This window comes from Culex pipiens, chromosome 2 (assembly GCF_016801865.2).
Source record: "Culex pipiens pallens isolate TS chromosome 2, TS_CPP_V2, whole genome shotgun sequence".
NCBI lineage: Eukaryota > Metazoa > Arthropoda > Insecta > Diptera > Culicidae > Culex > Culex pipiens.
The window spans coordinates 113,894,880-113,921,364 of record NC_068938.1 but is presented as its reverse complement, the minus strand read 5'-3'; the positions used below and the strand labels follow the sequence as shown (position 1 = coordinate 113,921,364).

General features: G+C 35.1%; 1 protein-coding gene across 10 annotated transcripts in view; it reads left to right on the top strand.

The window, feature by feature from the left end:
• Positions 1-26,485, top strand: part of LOC120414646 (uncharacterized) — a 214,374-nt gene that overhangs the window by 85,344 nt on the left and 102,545 nt on the right. For all 10 annotated transcript variants that reach the window (XM_052707913.1, XM_039575893.2, XM_039575887.2 and 7 more), the window contains exon 3: positions 8,761-8,947. In XM_052707913.1, coding sequence (XP_052563873.1) covers positions 8,907-8,947 — 41 coding nt within the window. In that variant the 5' untranslated portion in view covers positions 8,761-8,906. The remainder of the gene's footprint in view (positions 1-8,760; positions 8,948-26,485) is intronic.

The following is a 26,485-nucleotide window of genomic DNA, read 5'->3' as shown; positions in this document are numbered from 1 at the left end:
TTTGGGGTTTCAAAAATTTAGCCTTATATTTGAAATGCGATTATGAACAGAACAGATTTCCGAGCTATGATTATTTGAAAATAAAAACCGAAAAACCGACGCGCCGAACGCAAAAACGGGACAATGACGAAAATGAGAAAAAAAACAACTCTTTTCAATAAAACTGCGATAACTTAAAATTTTTTAACGATGACCTACTCTTTTTTGGGTAAAATTAAAGAACGCAACTTTTGGTATTTGCAATTGTTGACAAAGTTTATCAATGGAACTGGCAATAACATTAATAAACCTATTTACACAAAATTCCCGGGATTTTTCCAAAACCTGAGTTCCTGAATCCCGGGATTTTTTTATATGTTGGCCCGGGAATTCTCGAAATTGAAAAAAATAAATTTTGGTCTGGAAATTCAGATTTGGTGGTGTAAATAGATGAACCATTGAAATACTTAGTAATCCATAAGAATTTTGAAGCATGCATATTTGTATTTGACATATTCTTACGTAGGGGAAATTGTTAAAATTTAATCAGCAAAATGTTGTAATTTACATATCCGCTAAATGTGAGCGCTTAAAATATCCTCTAAAAGATTTTAATTATTTTTAAAAACGACTTGGTATTGGGTAATTCTCCGCCAACTCACACAGCAGTTGCCCCGACCCCTCTTCGATTTGCGTGAAACTTTGTCCTAAGGGGTAACTTTTGTCCCTGATCACGAATCCGAGGTCCGTTTTTTGATATCTCGTGACGGAGGGGCGGTACGACCCCTTCCATTTTTGAACATGCGAAAAAAGAGGTGTTTTTCAATAATTTGCAGCCTGAAACGGTGATGAGATAGAAATTTGGTGTCAAAGGGACTTATATGTAAAATTAGTCGCCCGATTTGATGGCGTACTCAGCATTCCGAAAAAACGTATTTTTCATCGAAAAAAACACTAAAACAGTTTTAAAAATTCTCCCATTTTCCGTTACTCGACTGTAAAAATTTTTGGAACATGTTATTTTATGGGAAATTTAATGTACTTTTCGAATCTACATTGACCCAGAAGGGTCATTTTTTCATTTAGAACAAAATTTTTCATTTTAAAATTTCGTGTTTTTTTTAACTTTGCAGGGTTATTTTTTAGAGTGTATAAATGTTCTACAAAGTTGTAGAGCAGACAATTACAAAAAATTTGGTATATAGACATAAGGGGTTTGCTTATAAACATCACGAGTTATCGCGATTTTACGAAAAAAAGGTTTGAAAAAGTTGGTCGTCATCGATCATGGCCGTTCATAGTCACCCGCGACAGACACGGACGACGAAACGAAGAAAAACGCAAAAAGTAACTTTTTTAAAACTTTTTTTCGTAAAATCGCGATAACTCGTGATGTTTATAAGTAGGCTTAGTGATTTTTCACGCTCGAAAATTGCAAATTTCACGGGGACCTCAATTTCAAAACAACAAATTTCACGCAAATTTCACGGAATTTGAAAAATGTTAAAATAACTCTGAAAATCCTTCGTTTATATCAATAAACTAAAAAAAAAATCACTAAATTTGAATGAAACAAAAAAAAATCCTTCTGGTTTATGGATGGGCTCTATATTTATATATTTTGAAACAAAATGTATGGCACGCGTATTCTCATTCACTGAACTGCTCTTATAATATTCGATCAATAAACCTAAAATGTTTTCTGTTATATAATTTTACATTTTATTGAATTTCATATCAAAGCAAAATTTAACAATCTTGTCCAGTCAGAATGAGTAAAATAAATTGAATTTTCTGCGACGTTTAGCCCATTAAACATATTTTTAAGAGTTTTAGCTAAATTCAAAATCAATTTGCAAAAATAATATAATTTTTAGCAAAATCGAAATTTTAATTCTAAATGAGAAATGAAAACAAAAAAGTAGTATTTTTTAACTTTCACGGGAATCATCCACCCAAATAAACACATATATATAGTATCGGACCCGAGTGACTCTTGAGTTAAGTGGTCCTTAAACGCAAATAAATAAATAACACATATAGTTAAAATTAAACAGGCCCAAAAAAAATTACATGTTTTCAAAATGTGATTCTAAAGATAAACAATACTCTTAATTTTATTTTGAATTAATTTCTTTTAATTTCATTCAAAACTTTACCTTTCAAATGAAATAGCAGTGAAATTTTTAATACAGCAAATGAAAATATCACTAAATTTAGTTGGATTTTAATAAAATTCAAAACTCTGAACATTTCTTCAAATGGTTCATATCAAATTGAAATATTCAAGCTTTTAAATTGAAAACTAATAAAATTTAATTAAATAGTCTTTTTGGATGAAATATTTATTAAGTTGTTATTTAAAAAAATGATTTGAGAAAATTGATAAATTTCAAGAATTTCACGCCGTTTACAAAATCATCAAAAATCACTAACCCTGTATTAGTAATCAAACCAGGGTTTTCACTCGCTTAATTCTACAGTAGTTCATAAGATTATTTTTATTCCTTTTTGAGTTTAATAAATAATTGTGTTTAGTTTAATAAAAAATCGTTATATTTTCACACAAACATAAAATTTCACAGGATTTCGCGGAAAAAGTCAGATTTCGCGGATTTCACGCTGTCCGCGAAATCGTGAAATTTCACTAACCCTATTTATAAGCAAACCCCTTATGTCTATATATCAATTTTTTTGTAATTGTCTGCTCTACAACTTTGTAGAACATTGTTACACTCTAAAAAATAACCCTGCAAAGTTAGAAAAAACACGAAATTTTAAAATGAAAAATTTTGTTCTAAATGAAAAAATGACCCTTCTGGGTCAATGTAGATTCGAAAAGTACATTAAATTTCCCATAAAATAACATGTTCCAAAAATTTTTACAGTCGAGTAACGGAAAATGGGAGAATTTTTGAAACTTTTTTAGTGCTTTTTTCGATGAAAAATACGTTTTTTCGGAATTCTGAGTACGCCATCAAATCGGGCGTCTAATTTTACATAAAAGTCCCTTTGACACCAAATTTCTATCTCATCACCGTTTCAGGCTGCAAATTATTGAAAAACACCTCTTTTTTCGCATGTTCAAAAATGGAAGGGGTCGTACCGCCCCTCCGTCACGAGATATCAAAAAACGGACCTCGGATTCGTGATCAGGGACAAAAGTTACCCCTTAGGACAAAGTTTCACGCAAATCGAAGAGGGGTCGGGGCAACTTTTCCCGATTTCGTGTGAGTTGGTAGAGAATTACCCTATTACATTTACGTAAATTTAAGGTTTTAAACCTTTAAAAAAAATCATATTTGATTATTTTTCATCAAACACCGAAATTTGAAGTAAATCAAGACAAAAGGAACGAATTAAGGCAGCTGTTTATGGCATTTTTGTTGCATGATAATTAGATTTTTTTATTGATTACGTTTAAAACAGAAACAGAACAAAACAATTGGTACACCAATTTCAAAATGTATTGATCTAAAACCTCTCTTATGTTTTCAGACTGTAGTTCAAATTTCCCCAGTTGGCAGTAGTGATGTAAAAATATGTTGTAAAATATTGGACTCTCAATAATATTTGTAACTGAATGACTGTACAAGGAAAGAAATCTGAATAAATATAACTTTTTTTTAATTTGTTTAATATAAAACATGCAATTCTATTTTTAATCGAAATTCTAATTCCAGTATAGAGCGTCAAATTTCCTGTCCCGGAAAGAAATAAAAATATTTCTTGTTTCCCGGGAAATTTGTAAATTTCCCGAGAATTCCCGAAATTTAAGCAGAAGTATACATTTCCTAAACCTTTTGCTATTTTATTTTAAATAAAAAGAAACAATGAAAGAACTCAACTCACAGACAAGTTTAATAAGTTAATAACAGTAAAGTGAATTGAAAAATTCACTATTCTTATTGAACGTATAAGTTAAAAAATCAGTCTAAAAAATTTCCTATCAATGTTGGTTTCAGATGATATTAATGTTTTCAGCAATCACAACTGCAAATAGATCTTTTTTATTTGTTGGGCAACAAAAATTACGATATTATGGAATTTAAAAAAAAGATTATAAGATTATAGAGGAAAATTGTTGTTATACCTAGTAAAAAAGAACCCCTTCCCGAAAAGATCAAAATTCAGTTTTCTACGTTTTTGTTTACTATTACCGAATTGGATGAAAATTGAATTGGTATCATTTAATGTCGCAAAAGGGTTGTGCTAAAAGAATTAGGTTAATTAGCTTAAAAGTGTTCAAGAAAATACAGTTTAAAGTTGAAAATTCTTAGAACACTACAGCAACCAAGGGCGTAAGAGGTTTAAATATGAAATAACTTAACTACTTCTTTGCTATGAACATAATTTTAACCAAAGTGTATCATTGAAAAAATGGTGATTGCATATAAAAGGTATGTTAAGTGAAAAAGATGATTTTTAGGCGAATCCAATGCTTATCTATTTATTATATGGGTAATTCTCCGCCAACTCACACAGCAGTTGCCCCGACCCCTCTTCGATTTGTGTGAAACTTTGTCCTAACGGGTAACTTTTGTCCCTGATCACGAATCCGAAATCCGTTTTTTGATATCTCGTGACGGAGGGGCGGTACGACCCCTTCCATTTTTGAACATGCGAAAAAGAGGTGTTTTTCAATAATTTGCAGCCTGAAACGGTGATGAGATAGAAATTTGGTGTCAAAGGGATTTTTATGTAAAATTAGACGTCCGATTTGATGGCGTACTCAGAATTCCGAAAAAACGTATTTTTCATCGAAAAAAACACTAACAAAGTTTTAAAAATTCTCCCATTTTTCGTTAATTGACTGTAATTTTTTTTGGAATATGTCATTTTATGGGAAATTTAATGTTCTTTTCAAATCTACATTGACCCAGAAGGGTTATTTTTTCATGTAGGATAAAATTTTCCATTTAAAAATTTCGTGTTTTTTTAACTTTGCAGAGTTATTTTTTAGAGTGTAACAGTGTTCTACAAAGTAGAGCAGACAATTACATAAACATTGATATATAGACATAAGGGGTTTGCTTATAAACATCACGAGTTATTGCGATTTAACGAAAAAAAAGTTTTGGAGCATGGTTTCATTTTACTCACTGTCCAAACAATGTGATTATAATAATAATACATATTTCTTAACAAAAAAAAAATGCTTACAATTATTTTTTCAGATTTTGTACGAAGACAGCTAATAAATTAAGAACATTTATATATTTTCTTGAATTTGTATGTTTTTACAAGCAGTAATGGCATTAATTGATCCTCACGCTTATTTAAATCATTGCTATTAAAATTCTTTACAATATTGTTGCTAAATAATAATCAGAATCAAATTTCCCGGGAATTCTCAGGATTTCCCGGAAAATTTGTAAAAAAAAATTCAGTTTTCCGGGAATGTTATAACCCCGGTAAATCGGACATTCTATTCCAGTTATCAAAGAATTATTTTTAAGCTTTTGTAGTCATGCCATAGGGGATATTGTCGTGTGTTTGGCAGGTTAATCACTCGCTCCTTAATCCGTTCAATTTGCTGATTTTCACTATTTAACCAACTTTTTTTGCAAAACTAAAAGGGCGTAATACTGAATATTTGGCATTTTTGAAATGTTAGTCTTGGTTTGAAAATTTTGAAAGCATGGTTTTCGAAAAGATCAGAAAATTTCACAAATGTTTCATATTTTAACATTGAAAATCGGACCATTAGTTGCTGAGATATCGACATTGAAAAATGGTGGGCTGTTTGGGTGAGACTTAGAAAACATCAATTATAGAGAATTTTCTCGGCTTTCAAACATATTTTTTTTTTTCAAAAGTGGGCAAACAAGTGCACTAATTTTAAAAAATGAAAAACTGCGAATATTTAAAAAAAAGTCACTTAATGGATTTAACTTGAAAACGATTGCAAATTTGATTTTACATCAAAAAATGAGGTTGAAAAATTTTTGCGACCAAAATTTCGTTTTTTTGAAAAAATCAGTAATGATTAAAAAAATCATAACTCGGTCAATGAATTTTCGCACAACCTAGAAATTTCTGAAAAGTTGGCATTTTATGTCCTCTAAAAGATATATAAAAAAAATAGTGTTTTTTTGCAAATCAAGTTTTAGTGATTAAAAAAATAAATAAAAAAATCATCAAATTTTTTTTACCGTGTATCATTTTTTTCCAGTGTAGGCCGTATCTATACCTACAACTTTGCCGAAGACACCAAATCGATCAAAAAATTCCTTCAAAAGATACAGATTTTTGAATTTTCATACATCATTTTTGTATGGACAGTTGCCAAATTTGTATGGAAAATTATATGGACAAACTAATGATGCAAAATGGCTTCTTTGGGCATACCGAAGGCACCAAAAAAGTTACAGTCGGATTAAAAAATATAAAAAAATCGAATGACCGAAATCCAAGAGAACTGCTCAGCTGTAATTGAACGTCAAAGTGCTGATATGGCAACATTAGATGCACGGTTCAATAAGATTCTTTCGATAGAAATTTAAATGCAATTCACCATCATCAATTAAATTAGCTAAACTTCTTATGCAATTAAAATAATAAATTTATCTTTGTTTCAAAATCGTGCTCCAGAAAGTCAAACACTAACGAAAAGTTGCTCTTCATTTGAATCAAATTACATGAATATCAATTTTACTCACGTTTTCAAACCTATTTTCTATGGCAAAAAAGTCGTATCTGGCTAAACAAAAGGTACCTGGACCCTTTTCCAGTTTAACCTTCTCGATTTAGTTACGGTAAGCTGCAGGACAAAAAAGTCTAGTCAAATTATCCATCTGCCGTAGCATTCCACCCCCTCACGAGAAAAGCTGTCCCTGGAAAGTGTGTCTAATTTGACGCTATAAAAAGGAAATCCCAACCGTCAACAGTGAGGGACAAAAGACTGCCAAAGAATTTAATTTCACTCACTCAAAAAGAGCACACAAGAAGTAGGATAACTGTTTTTATTTGACATTCCTGTGCCCAATGTCAATCCTTTTTGGCCGCGGTCTTTCAGGATTGATATACACTTTTCGCGTCACATAAGCTGCCATATAAATGACAGCAAAAACAAGCTTTCACACTTCCACCGTTCAATTGTAATCGCTACCCAAAATAAACGAAATCCAAACACACTCACCTGTCCTTTCCTCAGAGGCCCCCGAAAATAAATCTTACGTAGGTACCGTGTCAAGGTTCTTTCATTTATTTATTTTCCTGTCATCCCCCTGGCTTGTGTGTCCCGAAAATAGAATCTCAACAGGTTCACACCATGGCCGAAAGTGTGCCGAAAGGACAGTCCACTGGCACTGGTGTTCTCGGTGGCAGTCAACGGAGCAGTGATTTTCAGATAAGCCCAAACCAGATTGTCCCTGACATCCGGGTAAGGTCAGTTGGACCATTTTCGGAGGGGTCGAACCCTTTCCCGGGATGTGGGATCGGTGGCGTTGAAAGCTGGCCTGGCCTCGTCGAAAGGACGAGAGGTCTGTTGTTTATTTCATTACGGTAATTTGCTTGCTGGGAAAGCTTTTGAGTGCGAGGAAACTCACAGCCACATTTATTTGGGTGTGGAAAAGTTGTAATTCAGTTTTGTTTCTAACATATTTTACAGTAAGATGATTACAAATCAGTACGATGTGATTTTGGTAATGATTTGTACTGTGATTAAAACAATAAGTTACTTTTTCGTAAGCAACTTTTTGAACAGTATTCTAATTTTTGTTCGATAATCACAATATTTGTTAATAGGATGGATATTGCACGGAGCGAAATGAATTCCCAAAATCGTGATCAAGCTTTCATGAAATTGAGAACGACGAACAAAGTGTCAAATTTCATGAACGCTTGGTAGGATATTACAAAATTGACTTCTAAATATGAGCTTGATTTGAATCAACATTGGTGGCGCTTCGTATTCAAAGTTTTATGAGGACCAGCAAAATTTATTTATGAGAAATAACAGTTTGTGTCTATTATTGAAACTAAATAAAAAATAAATAAAAAAAACCAGACAAAATAAAACACATACCACTACTTATCTAGAGTTTTTTTTTTTTTTTTGAAAAGGTCCAATAAACCAAATTTCTAGTTTTTGCTTTTTGGGTGTTTTTGAAACCACATTGAGTCATGGGTATTAAAAATACACCCAAAAAGCAAAAACTGAAAATTTGGTTTATTGGACCTTTTAAAAAAAAACTCCAGTTATCAAAAAACAGCAAATAAAAGTCATGCTTGTGCCTAAACAGCCTCCTACTTTGAAGATGTAAACAAAGCGGGATCATTCGAAAATCACGTTACGCATTCTCTCTATTCATCACTCAGGTAACAGCCACAGTCATGATTACATTAAAAAGTTTAAAATATTTTTGATCATGCACATTTTTCATCCAATCAAGTTGTGTCATGTAAAACATAATAAATGGCGAAAAAACAGTAAGGGAATTGTTTCCAAAAGATGTTTCAACTTCGACATTTTTTCCGCATATTGACGATGTTCATTTCAGAAAAAAATACAGCATCGAAACTCGAAATTGCCACGAGCCAAACCAACATTACGTGTAACATCGTAAATCCATAATAAGCATCATTGTAGCAATTTATTATTTACCGGTCAAAATGTGTGCCCCAGTAAATTCAATCTTATCAATAAATTATCGGTGCCATATTGTTTCCTCGTTTTCCCATCTGGGTCCACGCCAGCGAATAAAATCCAGATCCTAACTTTGGCCTCTCCTCGCACTCATCAAATTGTTTTTATTTACGTTTCTTCCTCCTCTCCAGGACTGCAAGTTTCTTCCGCGAGGAGTTTGGTGGGGAAGGCAGGCAGGCAGGCTCCGGAACTGGCGGCGGAAAACGACAAAAACAACAACATCACGGCAATCACGGGACGACGATAAACCGTCCCGAAGCCCACCCCCGAATCAGCGATGGCAAAAGCTGATTCGCTCCAGAATGGAATCAAAACAGAGTGAGTACAATTTTGTTGCTTGCGCAATTAATAACTTTTCGATTGGCGCGTCCTCCTTCTTCCACTTTTCTACTGGTTGGTCCACGGGTCCACGGGTAAAAAGTTAAACGTCTAATTAAATGAATACACAACTTGGAGGATTGGATTTTGCCAACTTTAATTCGATGACTTTTGTCAGTCTATCTATTTAGAGCAGCCGCATCCAGTTTTTGATTGGTTATTTTCTATCAAAACTTTAAGCGTTCAAACTATTTCGACATATTTGGTCGAAAAAATATTTCCCAGTATCATTTATGAACCCTTGAACATTGAAAATGTTCCTTCAAAAACATATTATTATTATCAGCAGTTCTCTGAGACTGATCTGAATTTTTATTTAGAGTAATATTTAAAAAAAAACATATTTAATCCACCTTAAAGTGGTTGGTGCCTTCATCACATTATTATACTATCGATAAGGTAAATTCACTAAAAAGATTTTTGGATTTTTTTTTTGGAATTAAATATGTCTTTATTGAACTTTCTTATAATAATTACATTTCATTTACATTCTAAGTGGTATGGCTACATGCTCTTCATCTTTGTTATATTTTTCGTTTTCTTATTAACTGTTCACATTCATTTATTTACTTCAAATTGTTTTACATTTTTGCATTGAATCGAATACATTTGGGAAAAACAGAAAAAAAACACTTTAACAACTAATCCTAACTTAATACTAAAAAAGCAAATTCATTGAAATATTCAAAATCATTAGAACGAGAAAACTACGAACTGTATTTTAAGATAAATCCTCCAAGCGTTCTTACTTGTTCCGCACGAGTTTTGCAACCACGCAGTGCTGTTGTCATCTCGATGAAAATGTTCAGAAGTTCTTGTGGTGAAAACAGGTCACTGCTGCCTTCATCCGTTGATGCTGGTTGGTTTTCCCTCGGTTGCTGACTGAAGCCAGGAGGTGTTGTATTCTCTGCAAATTTTTGCCGCTGATTCAACGGCAATGGCTGCAGATTTGGAACCACTCGAACAGATCCCGCTCCTGGTGACGCCAAAGCAGGAAAATCCACGTCCGTGAAAGTTGGTGGTGTTTTGCGACGATTTGGTTGGTGCCTCGTCGTCGCTTGCTGCCGAATTTTCACAAACTCAGCTCGTTTTGGGCAGCTTCGATTCTTGGTCGAATGGTCGCCACCGCAATTGAAGCATTTGGCTTCGATGTTCTCGTTGATTGTTTCGCAAGCTTGAGTTTTGTGCTCACCTCCGCAGGTTGCACAACGACTCTTGATGAAACAGTTCCTTCCACCATGTCCAAACTGCAAGCAATTCGAACATTGTGTCACGTCACGGTGCACTGGACGATAACGTTCCCAAGTCACGATGATGTTGAAAATTGCCCGAACTGCTTTCAGCTCAGACGGCGTTGTCGGTCCTTTCTCGAGATGAACCAGGTACAGTTGATCACGATACTTGATGTCCTTGTTGTGTCTCGTCATCTTGAAGACGATCACGTTCAACTTAAGAGTTTTGAGCTCTTCTTTCAGCACACTCACATCCATGTCGTACAGGACTCGGAGGACCTGTTTCATGGGGCGGATCGTCATGGCTGTAGTATTCAATCTTTGTGTTGTTCAGGAAATCCCGAACGTAGTTGTAATCCTTTCTGGTAGGTAGCAGAATTTTGAGTCCATCAGCACACAAGCGAATGGAAGCTCGTAAAGCACCAAATTTGATAAACCCGGTCAGCCACTTTCGCACCGAATCCGATGACGATGTTTTCACAAAAATGGGTGGCAACTTTTCCCGTCGTTCAAATTCTTCCTTCTCGCTCACGTCCACAGGGAGGGTAGCGAACTGGTTTCCAGACGAATTTTGAGCATCCTTGCTCAAACTGCCTGGCTTTGCAGGTAGCGCTTCGGCATTCTTTAGCTTCTTCAAATCTGCCGATCCTGCTGGTGAGGACCGCCTCTTTTTCTTGCCGTTAGGCATTGTTTGCACTTTTTAGCACTCTTTTGGTTTGTGAGGGACGCACGTCTGACTCGCTTCTCTGCTGATCGTAGACTCTCACTAAAAAGATTATTTTCAATAACTCCTGAAAGTATGAAATATGAAGATATTTCATGACTGAACTGAGTTAGAGACAATTTAAGTTTACAATTTTGCCTTGTGCAAAGCGAATTTGTGAACGTTTTTCTTTAATCACCAAGTTGATTTACGGGAGCCACGATATCTCGAGATGGGATGGACCAAATTGGCTGAAATTTGTGGGGAAGTCTCTCAAGACATATCCCGTGTGCATGACGAAACCCGATTTTGACATTTTGATTTAAAAAAAATACAAAGATCTAAAACTGACGATTTTGTATATGAAAAACATACAAAAGGAACATCCATAAACCACGTGGACACTTTTTTGGAAATCTCGAAACCTGATACAGCATATATTTATAGTTTTTATCTATCGTTTTCCTGAACTTTTACGTTTTTTACTGATCTGTTGCACCAAAAATCAAAATTTGTTTAAGTATTTAAAAGTCTTTATTTAACTGAAAACGCATAAAAAACATTAAACAGTGCACAGCACACATGTTTTAAAAGTATTTAATATTGATTTTGGGGATCTTCTAAAAACTTTAAAAAAAAATCTACTTAATTTCAAGTATTAGGACTCTTTGGCATAAACCAGTTTTAGAAATATCCATTCCAAAATTCAAAAGCAGACTGCATAATTCTATCAATTCACCCCATCTGACGACATAAGTCGGCAGGCTTTCAAATGTTCAATCCACTTGCAAAACGTGCATCTTATTGCCATAAACACATGCTAATGACTGTGTCGTATTCCGCAGACGACGATAATATCTCCCTACACTTTTGCCCTGCACGCTGCTGCAGATAACACCGCGTGACAAAGTGGGACACTCGGTAGGAAAAAAAAATTATCAACGCAATATTAACGCCAGACGGGAAATCGCTGTCTCGTTAGATAGAATCGAGCGACGAGGGAAAACTGGCAGCTCCACGGATTTATGTGTGGCAGCTCGGCAAAAACCATTAATTATAAAGTCGATATCCATCCGTCTGTCTGGTAGCAGCTGAGCAGTTCTCTGGAGAAACGGTTTTTTTTACAATGCCTTTATTTTGTTTGGATACATTTTGGTTCAATAATAGATATCTTACGAACGAATTTTGAATAAGCTAATTTAAGATATTTCTGAAGATTCTGAAGACCGTTACAAATATTTTTTGAAGTTTATGTCCCTCGACTCTGGCCAAAGTCAAGAGGCATTTTAGACCTGCCCAGTTGTTTGGCAATCATTAGTTTTTAAAATATCCAAGTATTGAAGAGATTTTTTTTTTTTCGCCAAATTAAAATCATTTGTACCTTGAAAATCCTCAAAAATTAAAATATTTTTGATCGATTGCAGACATGTTAAATATGATTTTTTATTCAGGAAAATGCATTTCAAATTGTTTTCAGTTGGTTAGACTTCTATTTTCTTTAAAAGTTTTAAGTTTTTTGAAAAAAAATGGTTTGCCCCCTGATTTTTTAGACCAATTTTGAAGGGGGCGACATAAACTTTCTAAAATATTTGCAACGGCATAGTCTAAGCTAAAAAATTTATAACTGTCAATCCCAGAGAACTGCGCAACAGAGATACATGACAAGGGAGGTGTGGTTTGAGGGTTGGAAAACTAGTAGCATAAGCCGGCCGGCAACCGGCGCGTGTGGGACATTGAAGTAGAACACTTCGCAAAAAGGAAAAACTATGTTCCAACCACTTCAGACGTATTGATTACAATTCGCTAGTGAAACATTAGCGCCGTCGACGTCGGTCGTCGTTTGGGCAATACAAGCTAACCCTGCGATACACATAAATCGATATCAGACCGTAAACCTTTTTTCGACTTTTTTTTCCTGCTCTCGATACTGACTTGCAATACAACACTTAAAGTACACCCAAACAGCCCCCGTGGTGATTGCTTCAGTCATGCGATCTATTGCTGCAGAGGCTGCTGCTGCTGGTTGTCGGTTTGAACTATCGTTGGTAGCAGCTCCTCCGACCCTGCTGGGACTGAGCTCACTTTGCAGGTCGAACGCCAACGTAGTCGTCGTCGTCGTCGCCGACCATTAGATGCGGAAAATTGTAGTAATTTGAGAAAAGTGCAATTTATGCTGCACCAGGTCACGAGCCAAACAGCAACGGAGCAGAGGTATAATGTTCTCCAGAAGAACGAACTTGGAGTGCCTATTAGCGGGAGGAATCTTTTCAACGGTTCGCCAGAACCTGTAAAGCAATAAACTGTTGTCATTCTGCTCGAAGTGCAATTCAAATTTGATTAATTTGGTGGCTAAATTGAGCTTAAAACAATGCTAAGCTAGCTAGTCTCTGCCCAATTACAAAATAGAGATTTTCGATTTGATTGATTCAGCTTATGAAGAAACAAAGAGTTCCATGAATAAAACACAAAAATTGAGACATGATCGAATTCGCTAGCAAGCAAATTCAAATGACAGTCCAAGCAGGCGATCCTTTTCGATATTTTCCGGTTATCTCAAAAGACGAAACGGTTTTTTTTTCACCGCTAAAACTAAAAATTTCATTCAGGCTCCATTTGAGTTCAGAAAATTAAACTTTTCAACACTTGTATCGAAAAGAAATATTTCTCAATAACGTCGAGAAGTTTGAATCTTATTTTGACGGCAAATATCGATAAAACGAAGAAAAAAAAGTTTTACTAAAAAAACGTTACTTAATCCACCCTTAGGTGGTTGGTGCCTTCCTCTCATTCAAAGGGTAATGCTATCCAAAATAGACACGCTCGTGGAAAGGTCTTTAAATTACCTATCCAAAGATAGGTCGCATGATATATTTGGAATACGTTTTCATCTAAATATCTGAGAACTAGCCTCCAAAAAGTGTATAAATAACTCTTAAGTGCTTATAACTTTTGATAGGGTTGTCAGATCTTCAATGTTTTGGACGCGTTGGAAAGGTCTTTTGATTACTTGTTCAACGACGGGTTGCATGATAGATCCGGACAACGTTTTCATCGTGATATCTGAGATCCGGCTTCCAAAAAGTGCATAAACAACACTTAATTGCTAATAACTTTTGATAGGGTTGTCATATCTTCAATGTATTGGTCGCGTTGGAAAGGTCTTTTAAATACCTTTCTAAAAATGTATAACATGCTGGGGTTTCTTACAAAAACCACCCTTTTTACAATCTTCCGGACTTTAGTCAAAATCGTTTTTTTAGCATAACTTTTGAAGTACTTTACTAAACTTCATAATTTTCAATAGGGACTTATGGGACCCCAAGACGAATCGAATGGGACCAAAACGGTCCAAATCGGTTAAGTCAGTGCTGAGATAATCGAGTGCATATTTTTTGGTGCACAGACCCACATCCCTACACACACACACACACACACACACAGACATTTGCTCAGAATTCGATTCTGAGTCGATAGGTGTACATGAAGGTGGGTCTAGGAGGTCTAATTGAGAAGTTCAGTTTTCGAGTGATTTTATAGCCTTTCCTCAGTAAGGTGAGGAAGGCAAAAATCTAATTTAAAGAGGCTACACCTCCTTTATTGGCCATTTTGTAATAATTGAATGATAGGAAAGGTAAATATTTTCAAAATGGAATTGAAAAAAGTTTTCATTATTTTTTTCTTGTCGAAGAAAACATAGTGCCTGTCTAGAGGGAGTCAATTCTCGACATTTTCTATTTCCCGGGAATCGAGCGTTAAATTTTCAAATTTCAAATTTTTCGGGAATTCTCAAGCCCCAAAAATTTAGTTTTCATAAAAAATTATTGAATAGTTTCAAATTTTCTGAAACAATTGTAATGTATTTGAGCATTTCTATACGAAATCGGCCGGTTTCGACCAAATTTATTTTTTGTATTTTTTTATTTGGCTCAAACTCTGTGGGGGCCTTCCCTATCACCAAAGAAGCCGTTTTGTGTGATTGGTTCACCCATATACAAGTCTCCATACAATTTTGGCAGCTGTCCATAAAAAATGGTACGTGAATTTATATTCGAAATTCTGTAACTTTTGAAAGAATTTTCTGATCAGTTGTATATCTTCAGCAAAGTTGTAGGTATTGAAAAGAACTGTTAGATAAATAGCTTGCCGACTTTTTTTTCACAAAAAAAACAATTTCTCAAAATCCAATCCCAACATCTACTTTGCCTTTAAATTAAGTTTTATAAGTGTCACACTGGTATGCTATCTCAATGAATTAATATTCATACGTTTTTGTTCTAAAAAATTTCCAAATGCACCTTATTTCTCAAATTTGTTGCTGAAAAAACGCTCAGCTTCCCTTATGTTGATACATTTAGCATCATTTTAAACCATTATTACCCTTAGAATAGGGATCCCCCTTCTAAATTGTATACACCTTTCGTACACAAACGGCAAAGAAATCCTGCTGAATGAAAAAAGGCACTTTTCATCTTGGCCAGCCCCCCACTAATAAAATGCAAACACATGCAACACATACAAGCACGCATTCTCCCCAGCATCAAAATAGAGGGAAAATGAAATGCCGCCACATTTCCAAGGAAACCTGAGCCATACCAGCATCCAGAAGTCCTTGCGATTGCGATACAAAGTCGCAGGATGTTGGCTCAAACGGCGATGATGATGATGATGAATACATTTTCTCGCCCCTGGAAAACCCACCGTCATCGTCCTGGTTGGTGGTTGTGGTGGTAGTGGTAGTGCAGCAGTAAGGAATAAGGAGCCAAAAATTATACTGAAAAAAGGTAACAACCACAAAGAGGATGCTGGCTGCCATGGAACCACTAGAACTGATGGTGTGGTGAGAGCAGCATCCTCGGTAACCTTTAATGCTCTTAGCTTTTGCCACCCTCGCCCAAACAATGAAAATGTGTTCGAACAAACAGCACGTTTCACAATGGCACGACACGACGTGATAAGCAATGCAGCAGAAACACCGTGCACTACTACAAACACAAAAGCTGCTTCTCACACTTTACCGGGCAATGGTAATGAGCTAGACAGGGGTTTCAAGACTTGCGATTGTGTTTTCAAGCAATTCTTGGGAAGAGGTGGTGACTGGCTGAAAACTTGGGGAAGGTGTGTAGTAGCTACGTGAATGCGGAAAACTTGTGTTTTTTTTTGTTCTGTGCGAAACCAGACTAGACAAGAAGCGTTTGTGAAGTGTTGATACTGTTGATGATTGTGACAAAGCTTCGGTGCCTAGACCGGCAAAAACAGGTTTTGCTTATTGTAATGTTATTTTAGATCTAGATTCAAGACACATTCAACAACTTTAATTTAATTCCATTTTAAACAGAATTTAAATGAACTTATTGTGAATGTGATATTCTTTTTTTTTTGTGGAATAATGTTCGTTGAGATATAAGCGGTCTTAAAAAGTGACACATTTAAATGATGTCTGAATTTCAAGAACAAAATTCAACTGATGCTAAAAACCGACTGTTATTAAATTTTGGAAACTAATAACAAAATCGAGATGGCGAGTGACCATATCTTTCTAATACAGAAATTTTCAACCTTTTAAGTTCTATTTTCCTTAAGAGTGAGTCCACGAACAGGGCATACCCCCTTTGTATGGGACGTCGTTTGGACTTCACCAATCTGCCTGAAATTTTCAGGGGATGTTTGTACATATAAAACTAGCATCTGGCCAAAATATGAGCACTCTAGGTCAACGGGAAGTGGGGCAAATCGGGACACAAAGTTTAAAGGTTCAAAAACGTCAAAAATCTTAAAAAGGCTATAACTTAGGCAAAATTCAATTTATTTTCAAAATTCAGAATGCATCTGAAATGGCCCAAAAAATGCAACAAAATGCAGGGTAGAGCATCCCGATTGGTTAAATCTAAAGGGAGTTATTGGCATTTTAGTGAAAAAATAGCATAATTTTCAAACTCAATCTAATCTAATCTAATCTAATCAAACCCTAGCGCAGCCAATCTTTCGAAGGGATCCTGGAGAGTGCCATAGGCCTCTTCTTGTCATTTATTAACATTTGTAGTGCACCATTGCATTAGAATGCATTGAAAAATCACAAAACGTTAAACCGGCCAGGCCTACTGCGTAAAGTTTACCGCAGAGATGATTCTTTGAATTGGATTGAGTTTGAGCACAGGGTGTGTGTTCAAACCACAATACAGTTCTGAATCTACAGGGGAGAAAGAAGCGTGGGGTACACCACCATACGCTCCGAGTTTTGGTTTTAGGTTATTATTCGTTGGGAGCACCATGCTAATAAGTTTTGGTGCTCCGGGACCCTCAAGGAAGGGACATTGTATTTCCACGAATGCCCAGGACACTATTTGCCGTGGTTATAGCGCCACAACTCGCTCAATAGCATAATTTTCAAACTCAAATTTATTTTTTAAAGGGTTAAAATGGATCAAAATAAACATTTCTATGCATGTGTCTATTGTGAAATTGTCTCAGGAACACAAATATGATAAAATCATCACCAGAAAATGGGATCTAAGGGGTCCCCCGAGCAAAAATTTACAACCAAAAAAATCACTAAAAGTAAAAGTGTCTATTTAATATGTTAAACTGCCTTACCCAAAGAGTTCTCAGTCAAGGATGGTAGTCCCAAATGTCCCCTACAAGCTGCAGGTCGAACCGAGTTGATATGTGAATGGAACACTTTTTTATTATGCTATGTTTTCACTAAAATGCCAATAACTCCCTTTAAATTTAACCAATCGGGATGCTCTACCCTGCATTTTGTTGCATTTTTTGAGCCCTTTCAGATGCATTTTGAATTTAGAAAATAAATTGAGTTTAGCCTAAGTTATAGCCTTTTTAAGATTTTTGACGTTTTTGAACCTTCAAACTTTGTGTCCCGATTTGCCCCACTTCCCGTTGACCTAGAGTGCTCATATTTTGGCCAGATGCTAGTTTTATATGTACAAAAAACCCCTGAAAATTTTAGGCAGATTGGTGAGGTCGATGCGAGATGGGTATGCTTTGCTCGTGGACTCGCTCTTAAGGCTAATTTTCAAAAGCACCACTCCCCGCATTTTTGAAAATTAAATAATAGGTAACAATGCACAAGTATAATCATTTTCAATGTGGTTGCAATGTTTGTTGTAGCAGCCAGCAGGCTTGGCCAAATGGTTAAGCTGTCCGCTTCGTAAGCGGAAGATCATGGGTTCGATTCCGGAAGTAAAACGTCGGTCTCGTCCTTTGTTGTTGTTAGGCCGTTAAATCATTCCAACTATGGGAGTATGTAGTCTCCACGCTATAAATACCAACAACACACCAAACCTTGCCTGCTCCAGTGGAATCATTGGCGGCGTTTGGACTCCTAGGTTCGAGCAGAAACTTGCAATAGAGACCACAAAACTACCTGTGGGTCGTTAAAGTGGATGGTTTGACTTTTGATTTTTTTTATTTTTTTTTTTTTGTTTGTTGAAGTTGAGGTACCGGGACCGTGGTGTAGGGGTAAGCGCGGTTGCCTCTCACCCAGTCAGCTTGGGTTCGATCCCATAAAGTCCCGGTGGCATTTTTCGAGACAAGATTTGTCTGGTTCAAAGAAATCAAAACTCATTAAAATACTGTTTCCAAATCATTTATTCTTTGAAGATCAGTTTATGTTTGAATGAATGCAACATTTCACAGAATTACACCGACCAACACATTTTCTGCGCAGGCTAAACTCAAGGGAAAGCATGAACCCAGAATACGTGCACTTTGAATTTTTCAAAAATATTTAGACAGGGACAAATGGTATTTCTCCAAAATTTGTATGGAGAATTAGTGCGCTGCTCCCACATATTGATTCAATTATGGCTTGCGACGAACCGCCGTGTTGTTGTTGTGCACGTGTTCTGGGGACCCCAAACTTCATGCTTCCCCTCAAGGTGAGCCTGCGCATTTTTGTCACTTTTTGAAGGGTCAGTGTTATCATAAATATTTTTCTCAAAAAAAAAATAATTGAGCCTTATGTTTTGTCAATGACTGCTCAAGATTGAAAGAATACCGAAACGCCAAAAATATTAAAAATAATCTTTTTCAAAAAAAAATAAATCTGCTCATGATAAAGCAATAATGGAAAACGCAAATGCAAAATTAGGACGCGATTGACATAATACTTTTTGCAACAAGTTGCAAAATTGAGCAGTTCTCTAGGATTTCGGTCATTCGATTTTTTTTTGTATTTTTTAATCCGACTGAAACTTTTTTGGTGCCTTCGGTATGCCCAAAGAAGCCATTTTGCATCATTAGTTTGTCCATATAATTTTCCATACAAAAATGATGTATGAAAATTCAAAAATCTGTATCTTTTGAAGGAATTTTTTGATCGATTTGGTGTCTTCGGCAAAGTTGTAGGTATAGATACGGACTACACTGGAAAAAAATGATACACGGTAAAAAATATTGGTGATTTTTTATTTAACTTTTTATCACTAAAACTTAATTTTCAAAAAAAAAAACACTATTTTTAATTTTTTTTGTTTTTTGATATGTTTTAAAGGACATAAAATGCCATCTTTTCAGAAATTTCCAGGTTGTGCAAAAAATCATTGACCGACTTATGATTTTTCTAATCAATACTGATTTTTTCAAAAAATCGAAATTTTGGTCGCAAAAATTTTTCAATTTAATTTTTCGATGTAAAATTGAATTTGCAATCAAAAAGTACTTCAGTGAAATTTTGATAAAGTGCACCGTTTTCAAGTTATAGCCATTTTTATGTAACTTCAAAATAGTCGCAGTTTTTTATTTTTTTAAATTAGTGCACATGTTTGCCCACTTTTGAAAAAAATATTTTTGAAAAGCTGAGAAAATTCTCTATATGTTTCATTATTGAACATTGTTGATACGACCCTTAGTTGCTGAGATATTGCCATGCAAAGGTTAAAAAACCATGTTATTGCCATGCAAAGGGTAAAAACAGAAAAATTGACGTTTTCTAAGTCTCACCCAAACAACCCACCATTTTCTTATGTCGATATCTCAGCAACTAATGGTCCGATTTTCAATGTCAAAATATGAAACATTTGTGATCTTTTCGAAAACAATATTTTCAAAAAATTTAAATCAAGACTAACATTTCAAAAGGGCCAAACATTCAATATTACGCCCTTTTAAAATGTTAGTCTTGATTTGAAAATTTTGAAAATACTGTTTTCGAGAAGATCGGAAAATTTCACAAATGTTTCATATTTTGACATTCAAAATCGGACGATTAGTTACTGAGATATCGACATTGAAAAATGGTGGGCTGTTTGGATGAGACTTAGAAAACATCAATTTTCCTGTTTTTAAACCTTTGCATTGCAATATCTCAGCAACTAAAGGTCGTATCAACAAAGTCCGAAGAAGCAAAATATAGAGAATTTTCTCAGCTTTTCAAAAGTGGGCAAACATGTACACTAATTTAAAAAATGAAAAACTGCGACTATTTTGAAAAAAGTTACATAAAAATGGCTTTAACTTGAAAACGGTGCATTTTATCAAAATTTCATTTCAGTACTTTTTGAATGCAAATTCAATTTTACATCGAAAAATAAAGTTGAAAAATTTTAGCGACCAAAATTTCGATTTTTTGAAAAAAACAGTATGGATTAAAAAATTCATAACTCGGTCAATGATTTTTTGCACAACCTGGAAATTACTGAAAAGATGGCATTTTATGTCCTCTAAAACAAATAAAAAAAATAAAAAAATTAAAAATAGTGTTTTTTTGCAAATCAAGTTTTAGTGATAAAAAGTTAAATAAAAAAATCACCAACTTTTTTTTACCCTGTATCATTTTTTTCCAGTGTAGTCCGTATCCATACCTACAACTTTGCCAAAGACACCAAATCGATCAAAAAATTCCTTCAAAAGATACAGATTTTTGAATTTTCATACATCATTTTTGTATGGACAGCTGCCAAATTTGTATGGAATATTATATGGACAAACTATTGATGCAAAATGACTTCTTTGGGCATACCGAAGGCACCAAAAAAGTTTCAGTCGGATTAAAAAATACAAAAATTAAAATTGAAGAAAAATACCGATTTCGTAGAGAATTGCTCAATTACAATTTGTAACAAGACATTGCTTAAAAAAGAGTTTTGCAGCGAGTTGCATACAAAATTATATGCAATTCCCAAAAAAAAAGAAAAGGAAGAAATGGATTTTTCAATTAAACGTTTGTTCCCCGCTTTAGTAAGACGTCCGTTCGCTTGAATAATTCCAAATAAAAAAAACGTCGACAAAAAAAATACTTTTCGATACAAGTACTGAAAAGTTCAACTTATCAACACTCAATTGAGTGCGGTGATCAACTTATCAGCACTATATTTTTTGGTGACGATAAGCAAGCATTAAAAATACAGATCATCAGATTAAATTTTCTGAAGCATTTCTTTGCATCAAACGAGATAAATCGAAAACTAAAACATTTCAGCGAAACTTTCTGAGCAACCAGGTAATTGCCAAAGTACAAAGCATCAACTGAATGCAGTGTGTACAGCAGCACAACAATAACAGTGAACACTTCCCCCACATCTCAAGTCATCCAGTCCTGCCAGCGAAAGGACATTGTGTTCTGCGCATGACTTCTCTCCCCGTCACTCGCTCACACTTCAAGGTTCACGAACTCTGTGAACCGTAAAAGGAACAAAACGCGTGCAATCCACGTTTTCCTGGTGCTGCCTCAGCATCGGAATCTGTGTATAAAAAGCCGAAAGAAGTTTGTTTTGCTTCTTCTTTCAAGCGAACAAAGTTTTCCCTCAAAAGCTTCACAAACACCAGCACGTAGAAATGTCCTACAGAAAAAAAGGTAAAGATGAAGGTTTTTCTCACTTTTCATTACCTTCTTTTTTGCCCCCTCCTAAAAAGAGCTTCCAACCCTCTTGTGAACGCCACCAGCGCCGGCACAGCTCTACCCACGCTCCATCCCTGTCCTGTCCTCGGCTTGGCGGTCCCCACAGCTATTCATTCATAACTTTGTGTGTACGGCGCTCTCAACACCCACTCACTCACGGCTCACGGCTCATTCGCTCATTCTCTTTCATCTCTCGAGCCTTCCTCCGTTGAGGAGATTCCCGTTTTACTCTGCGTTGGACGATCTTGCAGTTTTCCGCGTGACACGAATAAGCGGTCCTCCAGGCTTCCGCATTGTGTTGTCTTTTGAGAGTTTTCTTTTTTCCTCGACGTTTTTCCTCCTTCCCTCTCTGATGAGTGAGGAACGCTTCACACAAGCGAGAAAAGGCGAGCTCACACACACCACGAGACCGGTTTAAAGGAAAACATTGATGGGTTGAAACGAGGGATGAGATGGGTAACATTCCGATGTACAGACGGAACTGTCCTCGGTGGGAATCACTTTTCATGGTCACATGGAGCTGGATGCGTGTGAGTACTTGTATCTACTGAATTGAAAAAAAAAATTGATATTTGTTGTACTGAGAAATAGAAATAAAATAAAATCACATACTGCAGATTAAAGTTAAAATTTATTGTTGATCAATTAATTATAAGAGTTTTGATTTTTCTATTTTTATCCATCTAACATTAAATCATGGGGGTCAAAAGTTGCAAAAATTGCGAAACTTCAAACTGTGCACTTTATCAAAATATTACTATTGAGTAGTTTGCTTAAATTTTGCATTTTTTTCGAAATTTTTATTATTGTATTTTTTGTTTTGGATGAATTAAATTTATTATCGAAAATTCCTTTACACAAACAATATGTTTGTTGCTTGAACAAATGGTTGCTGAATTAAGTCAATAAGGGGAAATATACCCATTTTAATCACTCTAAGCCATTCGACCAATTCTCATCACTTTTACAGTTTTCCGCTACTAACTCACCATTTTTAGATACATCAAGAGAGTTGCTTGCTCACTTTCAGCTATTTGTTACTTTGGAACAGTCAAAACACTTTATGAAAGCTGTAATTCATGATCAAATTGCTGATATGCTGATAATAGAAATAGGCTGAGAAATGGTATATTTCCCCTAGCTAATTAAGGATAAAATATCGTGAAAAGTAAGTTTTTCTTATAGTCGCCTAATCAGCCCTCAAAACATATTTGATACCACAGTTATTATCATGTTCAACATTTCTACATCTACAAAGAAACTGTTACAATGACTTTCAATATCCTAACTTAAGTTTTTAGTAACCAAACAAACCCCAACAGATCCAAAAATCATTAGTGAATCTCGGTAATAAACGCTTATGCTAATATTCGTCAGCCTTCGCTCTTTTGGGCTCAGCCCCACCAGAAACTTTGAACATAATTAACAAAACTCTATCGCATTGGCACAGCCAAGACAGCAGGTTGTGTCCTCCCTCCATCAACACATCCCTGCGGTTATGAAGTGAAAAGAATCGGCCAGGATTCAGGACAAACTTTTCCTGCACCGAACGCCAAGCGCCGAACTCTCGTGTCTTATGTAAATTTAACGATGACACCCAACTTTTCCTCCTTTTTGGTGTTACTTTTGAATTTAGTTGCTCTGCCTTCCCGGGCAGCACCAAACCACCCCCGCTCCAAGATTTCCACGTGGTTGCTGTTTGTATTGCTAGAGAGGAGCAACAGTGTCTTTCCCCGATCCGCCATGATGAAAAATGACTCGCAAACGACGTGAATCTTTTGAATTAATCCGTGTTCTACGTCAGAAACTTTGCCAAACTATAAACTTTGTTCCTATTCACTTTGCATTTTATTAACAAAGTTTGTTGTATAGGAGATTATGCCACAAAAGAGTATTGGTTTAAGCTATTTTGCTTCAGTGGAATTTCCTAGCAAAATTTTTTCAAGATGTACTTAAAATGAATCAGGTTCCAAATATTTCTTATGAGGAAAATATGTTTAGTCAAATTTAATGACATCATCCATAAAATCTTAGTCCGTAAACTGTTGAATGAACTTGAAACCACATTATTTCAGTATATTTCCTCAATTAGTCTCAAACACTTCACTGCAAACGAGCATCAATGTTCGTTATTATGTGTGAATTAAATTCAACAGCACATCCTTTGCCAAAATCAGTTGGCTAGACGAGTCTGTCTGCTTCCGATGTAAAGTGCAAGCAAGGTACAGCCGGAAGTGTCGATAAGGACGGCAAATTGATTTATACACCAGGCGAGCGAGCAGCAGCCGAGGTCTGCGCGCCCTTTCGAAACGAATCGAAACTTTTCGAACAAGGGGAAATGTCCCCTCGTAGCACTCACTTGAAGAGCTTTATAAATTGTCACCACATCCGTGAGGACATTTTTCATGAATATAGACTGGTGCTGGAGTGTGTTTCCAGTTGGTTTCGAAGAGAACCGGGGGAAACGGAAGATTAGTCCCACTTGAAAGCAGGAAATCGATCCCATTTCTTCTATTGTACGCTGGGTTTGGTCTTTTATTTTCGGCAGACTCTTTACTTTACCCAATGTCAGCGAATGTTTCAGATTTAGTTTTTTCTTCAATTTTCAATGGGAAATTAGTACAAAATAAAATTTCCACTCTACAGCATTACCTTGTCAATCCCTACTGAGCAGTTCTCTACGGAATCGGTCTTTTTTCTTTAATTTTAATTTTTGTATTTTTTAATCCGGCTGAAACTTTTTTGGTGCCTTCGGTATGCCCAAAGAAGCCATTTTGCATCATTAGTTTGTCCATATAATTTTCCATACAAATTTGGCAGCTGTCCATACAAAAATGATATGTGAAAATTCAAAAATCTGTATCTTTTGAAGGAATTTTGTAGGTATGGCAAAGTTGTAGGTATGGATATGGACTACACTGAAAAAAAAATGATAAACGGTAAAAAAAAATTGGTGATTACTAATTTAACATTTTGTCACTAAAACTTGATTTGCAAAAAAATACTATTTTTAATTTTTTTTATTTTTTTATATGTTTTAGAGGACATAAAATGCCAACTTTTAAGAAATTTCCAGAATGGACAAAAAATCTTTAACCGAGTTATGATTTTTTGAACCAATACTGATTTTTTCAAAAATCGAAATATCGGTCGCAAAAATTTTTCAACTTCATTCTTCGATGTAAAATCAAATTTGCAATCAAACAGTACTCTAGTGAAATTTTGATAAAGTGCTCCGTTTTCAAGTTAAATCCCATTTTGGGTGACTTTTTTGAAAATAGTCGCAGTCTTTCATTTTTTAAAATTAGTGCACATGTTTGCCCACTTTGAAAAAAAATATTTTTGAAAAACTGAAAAAATTCTCTATATTTTGCATTCTTGAATTTTGTTGATACGACCCTTAGTTGCTGAGATATTGCCATGCAAAGGTTTAAAAACAGGAAAATTGATGTTTTCTAAGTCCCACCCAAACAACACACCATTTTCTAATGTAGAAATCTCAGCAACTAATGGTCCGATTTTCATTGTTAAATTATGAAACAGTCGTGAAATTTTCCGATCTTTTCGAAAAAAATATGTTCAAAAATTTTAAACCAAGACTAACATTTCAAAAGGGCCAAACATTCAATATTAATTAAAAAGAGTGTTTTTTGCAAATCAAGTTTTAGTGAAAAAAAGTTAAATAAAAAATTACCAATTTTTTTTACCGTGCATCATTTTTTTCAGTGTAGTCCATATCCATACCTATAACTTTGCCGAAGACACCAAATCGATAAAAAATTCCTTCAAAAGATACAGATTTTTGAATTTTCATACATCATTTTTGTATGGCCAGCTGCCAAATTTGTATGGGAAATTATATGGACAAACTAATGATGCAAAATGGCTTCTTTGGGCATACCGAAGGCATCAAAAAAGTTTCAGTCGGATTAAAAAATACAAATATTATTTTTTGTATTTTTTTTTGATTTCGTAGAGAATTGCTCGGATGCAAAATTCATATTCATTAAATAAAAAAAACTAACTAAACCTTTTTTCTTCCTTTTTTTTTAATTTCAAGTTACAATTAAAGAAATATGAAAAGTAAGCATTGTAAATAAATTTGAGTAACTTTTATTTTTATATTTCATCTGGAAAATATAATGCATCGGTGGTCCCCTCGTTATTTTTTGTTCAGCCCAGTTAACGAGCAACATTCGGTGACTGGGCGAAGTTCTCAGCCCAGTTACCGAACAACTACTGTATTATTAAATCTGAAAGTGAATAAATGTTTTATGTCAGAAATATGTTTAAATCACCACAAAAAATGTGTAAATTTGACGCCTTCCTCAATCTTTTCTGCAGTAGCAGCAAGTGCTGCCAGAAGAGAGTGAAGAAAATTTTGAAGTTTTCAGCGGCGGTATTATCAATTCTGTAACATTCTTAACAGTTGACAATTCTTTTCGCAAAGTTGATCCCTGGAACACGAACTATAAAATCATGAGGTTTTTGAAAAATGCAAAAGTCGTTAACGTGAAGACTTCCATCATTGTCATGATTTTTCGTTCAAAGATATAAATTTTGCGTCGTTTTCAATATTTTGACAAAATTCCTTCAACAAGTTGTTTAGAATAGTGCCCTAAACATGCTGATTCCTTTTGGTATCATTTTTCCCATTCCTTGTAAAGTTATGGAAATCGTCATTAATC